Source organism: Diabrotica undecimpunctata, chromosome 8, assembly GCF_040954645.1.
Source record: "Diabrotica undecimpunctata isolate CICGRU chromosome 8, icDiaUnde3, whole genome shotgun sequence".
Taxonomy (NCBI): domain Eukaryota; kingdom Metazoa; phylum Arthropoda; class Insecta; order Coleoptera; family Chrysomelidae; genus Diabrotica; species Diabrotica undecimpunctata.
The window spans coordinates 139,067,595-139,081,256 of record NC_092810.1 but is presented as its reverse complement, the minus strand read 5'-3'; the positions used below and the strand labels follow the sequence as shown (position 1 = coordinate 139,081,256).

The 13,662-nt window shown below is 33.8% G+C and overlaps 1 protein-coding gene across 1 annotated transcript in view; it reads left to right on the top strand.

Moving 5' to 3' along the window:
- LOC140448105 (uncharacterized) overlaps positions 1-13,662 on the top strand; it is a 652,893-nt gene that overhangs the window by 588,897 nt on the left and 50,334 nt on the right. The window contains exon 6 of the mRNA XM_072541173.1: positions 9,204-9,440. Coding sequence (XP_072397274.1) covers positions 9,204-9,440 — 237 coding nt within the window. The remainder of the gene's footprint in view (positions 1-9,203; positions 9,441-13,662) is intronic.

The window sequence follows — 13,662 nt, the reverse complement described above, 5'->3', positions numbered from 1 at the left end:
CCTGCTTTTGATGTTATTTGGACTCCCAAGTATTTGAAATTGTCTGTTGGTTTTATATTTCCCATTTCGATTTGTAGGCTTTCTGGTTTTTCTCCTACAACTAAGTACTCAGTTTTTTGTATATTAATTGTGAGGCCCCATTTGGTATACTCATCTTATAGTTTTCTAAGCATGTAGCCTACATCACTCTCGTCTTCAGCTAGAATGGCTTGGTCGTCAGCGAAGTGTATCGTGTACAATCTATCATCTCCGATTGGGATGCCCATATTGCAGCACTTTCTTCTCCACACTGAGAGTGCCTCATTTAGATATATTTTGAAGAGTGTAGGTGCTATGCAGCAGCCTTGCTTTAGGCCCTTACTAATAGGAATTTCTCTAGTTAATCTATTTCCAGTTTTAATGTTTGCCGTCATATTTTTGTAGAGTTGTTGTACTGCTTGTATATTTTTTTGCTTATTCCTTGTTTTTCCATTGCTACCCAAAGCATTGAAAGTGGTACACTATCGTATGCCTTTGTCAGATCTATAAAGACTATATGAGTTGAAAGGTTGTGGGCTAATCTTTTCTCGATAACTTGCTTTAGAGAGAATATACTGTCCATACAGGATGTCCATGGCCTGCACGAAAGCCATTTTGTTCTTCAACATCTGTCATCTCTTTTTCAATTTTGTTTTTTATTATTTTTCCATACAGTCTTGAGAGTGAATTTATGACACTTAGCCCCCTGTAGTTTGCACAATTCTTTCTATCTCCTTTTTTGTAGATGTTGTTAATATGTGCTTTTGTCCACTCCGGTGGTAAGTCGTGTCCATTATAGAATAAGGTAAAGACGTACGCCAGTAATTCCCGTAATACTTGAGATAATCCCGTAATGTTTTAATAATTCATTTGGTATACCTTGTGGTCCGCATGACTGTCGATTTTTTAGAGTTTGTATTGCATTCTCGACTTCCTGTACTGTTATTTCATCGTCTTCACTGAATTCCAGTTCATATGTTGTTGAACTGATGTTCGTGAATTGAGGTCTTGTTTCAGTCAAAAGTTGTGAGTAGTGTTCGATCCAAGATCTTTCTTCTATTAAATCTATTCTACTCGTTTCTTTTCTGTTTGTTCTCAGATTTTTTACCGTTTTCCATGCTTCCCTTGATCTTGTTGACCCTATATATTTGTTGAGTTCTTCGCATTTACTTTCCTAGGAAATATTTTTTGCTTTAGTTACTAAATTTTTTACTTCTCTGTTGGATCTTGCATATGTTCGTCTATCATCTGGATCATTTGTTTGTAGCCACTTTTGATATGCTTGTTTCTTGTTGTGTACTGCATTGGCGATGTCATTCGTCCACCACAATGGAGTATTCTTTTTGTTCTTTTGGATTGTGCCGAGCACTTCGTAAGCTGCTTCATTGATTTTATTGATTATCTCTTTATAGGTATTCTGGGCTGAAGAGTAGATCAGGTTTGCCAATTTTTGGCTGAGTCGCAGCTTATATAAGAATGATGTCGAGTCGTTTTGCAGTGCATCAATATTGTATTTAGGTAGATTCGATTCCAGGGGTTTTGATTGAGCTAGTTGGTTGTCATTTTGATGTAGTAGCCGAGGTCGATACTGTAGGTAACATTTTGATCTTACCATATAGTGGTCAGTTCCGCACTCCGGTCCTCTTAATACTCTTATGTCTTTAACTTGTATGTGTGTTTCTTGTTTTGTGATGACATATTCTATAATTGACTTTGTGTTTCTCGTTGGTTGAACCCAGGTGTACTTATGTATGTTTTTATGTTGGTAGAATCCGTTTAGGATTTTCAGAGAGTGCTGTTTACAGAATTCGATTAAGTGTTCCCCATTTTCATTTGTTTTAGCGTCACCATATTTTCCTACGACTTTGTCATTTGTTTTTGTTCCTGTCCAAGCGTTAAAATCTCCCAACAACACAATTTCTTTGCGGCTATTTATATTTTCAATGAGTTCCGATAAGGTTTCGTAGAATATTTGTTTAGCTGCTTTTGATGCATTTTCTGACGGAGCATATATTCCAATAATCTCGAGGTCGTGCCCTTTCCACGTAATAGATACTCTAATATTTCTCTCATTGATCTGCTCCCAGCTTTTCAGGTTTCCTTTTAAGTCTTTTTTTATCAATAGTGATACTCCTGCTTGTGCTCTTTTGTCTTTCTCTACTCCACTATAAATATGTATAAAACCTCCTATGTCTTCACTACCTTGGCCTTTTTTTTTGTTTCGGTAAGAACCGTAATATCTGATTTTATTTTCTTTACTTCTGCCATGACTTCGTCTGACTTGGTTCTCCACCCTTGGATATTCCATGTATTTATATTCAAAGTCCTTGTTTGCTTGCTAGGTCGTCTTCGTTTTTTCCCGTCCGTATTCCGAGGCTGGATTTTAGAATTTTTTGCAGTAAGTTTTTTCACGGGTGTAGAGGAGCAGAACCTACGTCCCAACCCCCTACCAGGAGGACCAGGATTTTGTGTTAGGGTTTACTCCCTTAGTCAAGAGAAGAGTGTTATAGTTATAGTTTTATTTTCATAAAAATTATACGAAATTGCAGACCTAAAACTGTTTATAAGATAAAAAAATAATTCACTGAATCCATGAGTTATTTTTATCTTTTTTCATAAACTTTTGAGATTTGGAAGATTTGTACTTATTTGTAAAAATGTAAAATAAATTCGTAAAACGCAAGATTTAGCCATTAGGTAAAAAATAACTCAGATAAGTCAATTTTATTTTTCAGTTGCGTGTATTTTTGCTAATAGAGTTGTGACGCCATTATCTTTTTTTTTTTTAATGGTAATACCTTATTTTGACACCATTATCGAAAAGAGCGCATCTTTTTGTATACGAATATCATATTTTTTCTTGTCATTTATGTCGGATAACATTTACAGAAACTATTGAGAAAATTGTCTCTATTAAGTCATCAATAAAATATTTTGAATCCATTCTAAATTCCCTATGAATTTCTCGATGCAGGGTAGCGGCAAGCCGCTTATACGTATTTCAGCCTCTTTAGGTCTCATCAGAGCGGCATATGCCACTGCTCTGAATCAAAACAAAATCTATCCCGTCGTAGGACAATAATTATCAATAGTAATACCACTAGTGATTTAATTTTCGCGATAAGTCTGTCGATTTACTTCTAAACGAAACTGAGTTGCTTGAAAACACCACGAGTCCGTAGGACGAGTGGTGTTTTCTTTAAGAAACTCAGTTGAGTTTAGAAATAAAAGACAGACTTACAAGCTAAATTAAATCACGAGTGGTATTTTATTAGACTATTTCATGAACAAAGTGATAGGTCAAAAATTCAGTAGAATGAGAGGAAGGAATTTAGTTAGTCTTTCGTTGTTATTTTCTGCATCTAATTTGTAGTTGCGATCCACACAGAACATCATAAATTGTCTCTATATATTAGATTTAGATTTTCTTGTATTACTCGGTATATTTTCTTCAATGTTTTGGTTTATAACTTCGTTTGAAGTACCACCGAAACGACTCATTTTGACGTATACAGCTACAATAATTTTTTTGGCAAACGTCAAACTTTGCTTTGCGATCGGTATCCATGGTTACGTCGTTGAAAACACGAAGCTGATAGACCAATTAGAATTAAAAGACAGTTGGTGTTTTCGCGATAACACAAGCTGTCTTTGGTTTGTGATTGTTCAGATTATGTGAAAATTTTAAGATGAGTGAAATAGTCGAAATAATTATTAACAGACGTAACAACGCCATCTAAATAAAAAAAAATTAATTATAAATTGAAACTTTTTTTTCCATAATACCCTCTCAGTCTGGTTCAGCTACTCTCCTGCTAAGTTGATTTTTGTCCAATGAAACTATTTCTTATCGAAATTTGAATTTCCAATCTGCTGCTACTTCTAACTCTCAGAATCTGATGTCCTCTCAAAAAGACATAGACAATAGACAGCCTATCCTCAAATAATTTGTATTTAAAGAACTTACAACTTTGATCTTTAGAGATGTCTGCATGGCTGCTGCCATAAAACTTAACAAACTGTCTTTCATTTCTCAACAACAATATTTCTTTTTCTTTTTACGAAGAAACAAAAAATACCTTTTCTCTTTCAAATATCGTACCGAACTCCTTCCGTAATGTATTCATTCCACTCCTGTTCCGGTTTTGTCAGCCATCCATTTATGTCTTTTATATTGCATGCTCTTCTTATGTTTTCGCTTCCCTCCCAATCCAACAAACTTTTCCCTGACATTCGTCGGAGTATTTTCATCTACAGATATGAAAGATATAAACAATCCGGGCGTTAAAAAACAATTAAAATCAATAAATATGTTCCTCATCACTAGGCAGATGTAATATTATAAAGAGATTAAATAATCAAAGAGAATGCTTTAACATATTAATCAAAAAATTATTGAATTTCATCATCACTAGAATTAGTAATGTTTAATTTAATATCCTAAACATATTATTGCAAAAGTGTTAAAATTGCAAAGGATTTTAGCATCTAGATCGTTAAGATTATAATATGTCAATGGAAATAAAACTTCACTTATAATACAAGGAATAAATTTGGGAGATATTCAATGAAAAGTCATTCACAGCTTTTGAAAGAATGTTTTTCTTCCAGACGTTGTTACCTAGATGGAATCTTACATCACGTCTGTGTAAATTATAGCGTTTGTTGTTTTGTAGTGTAAGAGTGATGTACCTTCTTCTAGTAGTTTTTTTTTTCTAGTTTTTCCTTGAATTTAAAAGTGCATTTAATTTGTGGTTTATTACTAGATGTCTACACAAATGACAATAGACCATATATTTTTATTTGTGTGGGCAATAAGACAATCTCTGCACTTCTTGACAGTGACATTAATGTTAGTATTATTGTTCTCTTTTTATATTTTTGTTTAAAAAGCTTAATTTAGCTGTTAATTATGATCTTTTAATTTAACCAAGCACAGCTGACGAAAACATTCAGAGTACTTTAGGATATGTTTGGTTATATATTACCTTATTCAATAAAACTCAGTCACCTACAGTTTTAGTAGTTTCTTCTATTTCGCAAAAAATGATATTTGGTACGGATTTCATTCATTTGTTTTAAATTTCTTTGGACTTTTCATGTTTTGTAAGAGATTTATCTACTATTAGTTCTAAAAAACTTTTTTAAACTCCGTAATCTTAACTAAATTCAATCATTAAGTTGTTCAAAGAAATAGTTTATTTAGGTCCCATAGGTAGGTAAATAGGTCCCATATTATATATATATATATATATATATATATATATATATATATATATATATATATATATATATATATATATATATATATATATATATATATATATATAGATATACTGCTAATGGTAAACCTATTAAGCAGAGATTAAATGTCCACTATCTTCTATTATCTCCTAGTATCGACTACTTAGTATTGTCATCGTAGCCTACCAACATTCATAAGTATGACAAAGTTGTTTTATACATATGATGACTTCTACAAATCAACGAGGCCGGTTAGAGACTCTTCTTCTTCTTTAAGTTCCATCTTTTATCGAAGGTTGGAAATCATCATGGCTATGCGGACTCTGTTGACTGCCGCTCTAAAAAGTTATGCACTACTGCATTCAAACCATTCTCTTAAGTTCTTAAGCCAGGATATTCTTCGTCTTCCCTTATTTCGCTTTACTCGGATTTTGCGTTGCATAATAAGTTGTAATAATGCGTATTTTTGCCCTCTCATCTCATGTCCTAAGTACTCAAGTTTTCATCTTTTGATAGTTAATATTATTTCCGCCTCATTTCCTATCCTTCTAGTTACTTCCACGTTTGATATTCTTTGAATCCATGATATTCGTAGGATTTTTCTGTAACACCAAAATTCAAAGGCGGCCAACTTATTCAGATGGACTTGTTTTAGTGGCCATGCTTCCAAGCCATAAAGAAGAGTAGAGAACACGTAACATCGAAGCATTCTCAGGCGTAGTTCTAAGTTAGAGATAGAAAATCGCAATTAAGTTAGAAAAACGAAAGTTCATAAAAACGACGAAATTGAAATTTACGCATATATTCTATTAATTTGCGCTGATGAACTGAAAAGGAATCGAGAGGCTGTAGGAATGTTATTGTAAGATGGCCATTGTTTTAAGAGACTGCTTAATTCTGTAACAATGTCATGGATCAGGTTTTAACAAATACGCAACTGGATGCGTTTTAATGATAAAGGTACTCGGGAACACCGTAGGCAAACCGACAAACTGGCAACTCTTCGAAACGTCATTAAAATGTTCGTAGCTAATTGTCAAAAACACTATAATCCCGATTCTCATCTTACCGTTGATGAACAGTTTCTGCCAATTCGTGGTAGATGTCCTTTTAGAGTCTACATGAAATGCAAACTAGCAAAATATGGAATTAAGATCTGGTCTGTTAAAGATGTTGATACCGCTTATTGTAAGAATTTACAGGTGTATTTGGAAAAACAAGGAAACACTCCAGAACGCGTCCAAAGAACAAGGGAAGGTTTAAGATTTAGTGTCCATTCTGTTTTTTGGAATTGGCTGATCTTATTGACAAAAAATACGCACTATGCAGATCGCTACAAAGAATTAAAACGTGCATCCCTCCGAACTGTATATCTGCTCGAAATCGTGACATTTATTATAAAACTTTTTGGTTTTAGTAGGAAATCACATAGTGTCTTACGTCCCAAAAGTAAACAGAAGTGTTATACTCTTATCTTCTTAACACCAACATTCTGAAATTTATGAAGACAGAAAAAAACGTACCTACACTGGACAAGATGATTGTCGACTACACCTGCAACAGACAATCCAAAAGATGACTAGCTACGTTGTTTATAAACATTATTAACATTACAGCAATAAATACTTTCCTGATGTGAGTTCATCTCAGCCCCAAATGGAAATGTCAAATTTAGGACAAAGAACGTTTTTCTTAGAGTTACGCAAAAGAGTTTTAGAGCCACACTTAGACAGAAGAATAAGCGACCTACCAATTCAATCTCGTCTATCCAACAAAACAAAAGATATTGAAAGAGAGGGTGCCACATATGCCCAAGGAAGAAAGATTGCATCTTTCAAAGCAAAATGTTCTAAATGTAGAAATATTGTGTGTCCATCATACAGCAAGAAAGTTAAAATATGTAATAAATGTTAAAGTTGATTTGTTAATTTAAAATTTTTTGAGTAAAATTATATTTTTTAATGTTTAAATTATTTTTTGTGTCATTAATACACTTGAGTGCAAAACAATCGACTCAAAAGCGATATTTGAGATTACACCTTCTGTTTTAATGTAAGAAGTATGAAAATAACAAGATGTAATGTGCAAACAGTAACTTTATTATTGAACTTACAAAAACCGCTATTTGATTATTTGGAAGACGCATTATAAAAACAATATGCTATAAGAACAGAGTTTCTTAAATATTCATCATTGGAACTATCCCAAGAAAGACGTTATGAATAGAGAAATCATCAAGTACGAAATGATTTTTTTTATTTTTCAATATCTGATATTACCACCCCTATTCCTAATTACACTTTCCAGTCGATTTCACATGGATCGGATGACTTTTCTAATAAATTCTTGAGACATTGCTTCTCAGTCATCATTAAGCGCAGCCCTCAATTCCATTAGGCTCCTTGGTACATGATTTCTGTTTCGGACCCTTCGTTTAAGCTCATCCCCAACTGGATTTATGTCCGGGCTCAACGCAGGCCAATTTATTGTAGGTATACCGATCTCAGTCAGATAGGTGGTGGTGACTCGTGCGGTATGACATCGTGCATTATCATGCAATAAAATAAAGGCATCACCAATAAATCCCACGTATGGAACCACATTTCCTCCAAAATATCTCTGATGTAACGATCCGCCGTTACACCTCCACCACGTCCTCCACCAGGCACGAAAACCAACTCGGTTTTCCCATCCATGGAAATGCCTGCCCAAAATATACAAGAACCGCCTCCATATGACACAATTTCTCGTATACAACATTGAGCAAATCGTTCTCCTGGCCTTCCATAGACTCGACGCCTCTTTTCGTTGCCATGTAGGCAGATCCTACTTTCGTCGGAGAATAATACCTGACTCCATTGATAGTCGTCCCAATCCAAATGTTCGCGAGCAAATTCTAGTCGCCTTTACTTCTGGGCTGCAGTTAGCTTGGGACTCGTAGCTGCCCTTTTGGTGTCAGGTTGGCTACTTTAAGTCTCCTTCTGACTGTCCAAACGCTAGTAACCACACCTCGGACCTCTCTAGGCTCTTCTTTGAGATTAGCACCAGTCAAATGTCGATTTCTCAAGGATTTAGATACAAGAAATCGATCATCTCTCTCCGTTGTTGTTCGTTTACGGCCTCCTCCTTGTCGACGGACATAATCACCAGTATCTTGGTACCGACGATATACTCGGGACACAGCAGATTGCCTTACATTTAGTCGATTTGCCACGGCCCTCTGGCTCAGGTCTTCTCTCAATAATGCTACTGCTTGAGCTGCTTTGACAGATGTGGTATCCATTCGTTATGCAGTTGCGAACTTAATTGACTCATGTTTTAGTGCATCGCTATGAAAATTAATGCCTACGATGTTAACCGAACGCGTTAAGTCGGTGCGTCTCGATTTCAATGATTCAAATTCTGACCCCCTCTCTACGTGTTGCATTATTTATTTGTAATACGTCACCCGATTTACCAAAAACCAAAACTTTTTTTAAACTCAATAATGAGGATAATAATTGTACAATAAATATTATTAAATTTACACCTTTTAGATTGAAACAGGAGATGTACTTTCGCAAAATAATTTTGAGTCGATTTTTTTGCACTTTCATTTGTCATTTTAACAATAATTTTGCATAAATGTACAAAAAAACATTTGGGCAATAATTCGCCCCTCATCTGGTACTAGGTATTTTAAAATTGACTTGTTATTAAGAGGTTTAATATAACAATTTTTTAAATTGTTTTATTTTTAAGTTATAAAAATTGGTATTGCGTGTTTCAAATAGTTTGTGTTGTAACATTGTATAAGCCACTCTAATATACAATTTAAATACACGTAAAATCAAAGCGTAAAACCTGAATGTAGTGAATAAATTGTTCAACTATTTTTACTTGATGTAGATACTATATCGGATAAGACAAATAAATAATTCGATGTCGTTGTTCGTCTCCAGGGGCAAACTCAGCGCCGGAACGTACTGCGATCGGCTATTAGAGGGATGTTCAAGAAGGTCTTGTCGGATCCAGAGTCCCAATTATCCGGGGATTTACCCTCGGAATGTGAGCTGCCAATACAGGGTGCGCGAAAGAAACGTTCCGCCGGGAAAACACGCACTGATCGCCGTCAGACAGGCCAATTTCCATTATAAGGAGCACGTCGCCAAATTTGACGGTGGTGACAGAGGGATAAGGTAAGCGTGAAATGTGATGCTTTTTAATGTCTGTTTAAGGAATTAAATATATATCAGAGGTCACGAATATTCTTTCCGTGGTTAAAAATAATGTAGACCTGTCATTAGCAATAATTTAATATAAATTCCAACAAAAGTTCAACTTTAAAAAAATGTATTTTGAATACTTTCTCCTTTATCTTTTATGCCTCGTGAGGATGTAGTGATGTTGTGCCATGGTTAATTACACAGGTCAACAAGAAAATCTGGTCTTAGTTTTTTTATATCACCAATAGTTTTTGAGTAACCTGCTCTTTATAGCTTAAAAACCGTATACGATATAATCGTCGGCTGTATGCAATAGTGGCTTAACTCAAAAATTTACAAAATTGAGTTAACATCACTAGAGGGCTTGAAAAATCCTTATTTATGACCTGCAAAAGTGGCACAATAATAATAGCAAAAATGTCCGCTAGACGTCGTTAGTGTCGCTGACATGTTGTCGGTTGAGATAAATTGTTTCTTGCAGTACTGTCAGTGCAGTGTGTTGATATAAAGGTTTATGCAAAACCGGCACTTTTGAGTTGTGTTACTGTAGCAGACAATTTTAGATATTTTCAAACTGTATCAGTGAAAATTTTGGAGTTGTGTCTCATTATATAATAGTAATAAATGTATTGTTTTAAAAATGTCAGATCCAAACTGTTATCAGAAAAGAAGTGAATTAATCCTATCTCGAGCAGGAGTAATGTAAATAATATAAATATTATTTTAATGTATAATTCCAAATAATTGATTTAGTAGAAAACTTTAGGCGATTTTTTGTTTGCATCTACCGGTTTAGTTAAAAAATAAACCCATTTTAGTTTACACCAACCGGTTCGTAAAGAGAAGATCGTCTATTTTAAGGCATTCTAAGAGATAAAAGACGTGACGAACAATAAACCTAAAAGTAGGAAAAGAAAGGCTAGTCCGGACCAATGGAAAAGAAATGACAGAATGTCTCTTAGAAATTCAGGCCAAAAATACACCAATGTTAACGCTAATCTTGTACAGGCTCGCAGTTTAGGTACCTCTTGCAATCCATGTAGACTGAAATGTGATGAAAAATTCACTTTACAAAAAAAAACTCAGATCTTTGAAAAATATTGGTAAATGCACTGGTCAATAATCTTGCATTTTCTTTGGAAAACCGTGTTCAGAAAAAAATAAGAGTGTGCAAAAAAATTTTCATATCCATATTAGAGTTACTAATAGATGTATTCGAACTGTTATTGGGAAGACGGAAAGTGGCTTTATAAGTAACGATCAAAGAGGTAAATATAGCATGCATAAAACATGCATGCATAAATAGTATTCATAAAACATTTTGTAAGGTAACTAGGAACAGGGTTCGTAAACACCTTTCTTCAATTCCGACAATGGAGAGCCACTATTGTCGAAGTAGTACCTCAAAAAAAATATAAAAGGAGGTAAAATACTGACAGATCTGTACAATGATACTTATAGTGCTGATTATAATATTATAATCAGCACTATAAAGCTGATTATAATATTATAATTATATTATGATTATAAAGCTGATTGTCAAAGAGACAAATATGAATTTGTAAAAATTGGTTTATATCGTAAACTTTTTATTTCTGAATTTAACTATGCATTATTTTCTCCCAAAAATATCAATGTCAGTATTGAGGAAAATCAAATTCGGGCAGTGATGCCCGAATTCAAAGGACAAGAATTGTGTCTTAATGATTTTTCTGACGAAAAAAAGTTAAATACTAAAACAGCGACAATTTTCAATAAAGATGTCCAAGAAAATACTTATGAAGTACTAGGAAGTACAGATCAGTTGATACCACCAAGAAGAAAAACAAAAAAGGTTTACAAAGCATGGGTATTATAGAACTAGGAAAGGCTCATACTGGAAGCCTGCCAATAACTGAAAAGGAAAAAAAACTTACTAGCCTTTGTAAAGACAAGAGTGTTCCACCAATGCACACTGATTTCTACATACATTTAAAGCATTTTTAATCATAACTTTTCCTATTATTATTAATATGTACTTTTTTATTTCGGTGTTCTTACAGTGTTGTTAATAAACACATTTTCTTATTCAAGTAACTTGTAGTATTCTTTATTGAACCTTTATTTCACTTGATAAGAATAACTAAAAAAAATGCCAGTTTTGTCTTTGCCTTAATTAGTCTTAAAAGATGTTGATGTGCAATAGTGGCACAACTCAAAATAAGGTTCAATTTAAAAGTCTGTGTTACTATTCATTAAAGGATACCTAACGCCTTTTCAAATACACCAAAATATTTATTTTTCTTTTAAAATTCCAATCCCTGTAGTATAACAAATAAGACAAAATTATTGCCACATAAACTTTAAACCACTGTTTTGAAAAATTACCATTTATCGTATTGTGCCACTATTGCATACAGCCGACGATATGGTGAAATTAATAAAACACTATGTTAAATTACAATCATGGTTTTATTTACAGTAGGTTACTTCAAATAATGATACAGTTTATTAATGTAGGTTTTACTACTCAGGTGGAATAGGTTTATACTTTCTTTCTCTTTTTGCTTTAGTCGCTTGAAGAGTGACCAAAATTAGTCAATGTAGGTGTTCCAGCGACCCTGATAGCGTTTTTCCATCAATTTAATATCCTAATATTGTCCTGAAGCTATTTTCTTGTGGCATGTTAAAGTATTTACTATTTAAATGAGAATAAGCCACAATTAAAGGTTAAAGTACGTTTAGTGACGTTTCGTTTTCCACTTCAGAAATCGTTGTCAAAATACAAATATTAGTAAATTTACTTGGCTTATTCCCATTTAAATAGTAATTAATTTAATATTCTAGTAAAAACGCTCACCCTCCTCCTCTCTAATGTCTTTCATGTTTGCCAAGAGTAATCAAGATGACTGTTAAAAATGTAAACTTTCAGGCTCATCAAACATCCTACTTTCTTAAATTTCTTTAAGATATTAACTACAACAATTCCATATTCTGGGTCTTTTGTACTTCCTAAGAATTGTGTAACAACTTGCTTGAATGATACCCATGCTTCTTTCTCATTTATGGTTATTGGGTTTGAAAGTTAACGACCAACATCATTTTTCAAAAGTCGGATCCTATAAAGACGCCTTCTCTTGAGTTAGCTTCTGAAAGGTTTGGGAACTTTTGGAAGAGATACTTGAAATAAAGTCCATCTTTAGGCAAACTTTTTCGTAAGGCCTAACTTTATATGTATATATTTATCCCGCCGAGTTTTAAAGACTCCTTCACAGACCAGTTCTCTCTGCGCCAATGTCGATTCCTAGCTCTGTAGACCCATTTACACAAGAAACATGAAAATTTGTTAAAACGTCTTTTGTGACCAAGAAGCATGCATATTATTTTTAAATCGCCACCTCTAATCCAACCATAAGCAAAAAAGCCAATTGTATTCAACACCATTTATGTAGGTTTTCATATGTACAGAATGGTCAAAATCATTATACAATAGTAATGCATTAGCATTACTATTGTATAATGAAACAACTTTTAAACTAGCTTTGGATGAATCAATAAACAATGTCATTTTTTCTTTTGTATTCAACAGCAAAATTCGTTCATCAGACCTGAAATGCCTGAGAAGTACACTAAATCACATTTTTGTTCAAAAACTGTTGAAAACTGCTGCACACTCTTCCTACCCATAAATATGCTGGTTCTAACTGCCAACAAGTTCTTTTCCTTTAGTCTAAAAAAAAAGCAATTCAGCGTTTTCTTTTGTTAACCAATATCCCTAATCAAGTCGTTTAATCAAGTCGATCTGCCTAAACAGTTGAGGCTCTATATTTTCTGCAGTACATTGAAACTCTTGATTATCTTGCTCATCTAGCTCTGACTTTACACCAGAAGACACTTCAGTTTGAACAGAATTCTAATATCATTTGTACGTTCTGGGACTGGAAAATCTACATCGTGCCCTACTAGTCGGATGGTGGACATTAGGTTATGATAGCTCATTATCTTCTTGTATGGCCAGTAATATCAATAGTGTAAAAGTGGCAACTATCAGTTTGGTTTTTAGGCTCATTTTATACCATGGGAACAGTAAACTTAAAGGTTTCTTTCCCTTTTTTGACCCTATTCTAAATTCTTCAATACAAACATCCTTATGCGGGTCCCAAGATTTATCATAATCACCTAATTTACTTACAAAATATGATAAATAAGCCTTTTT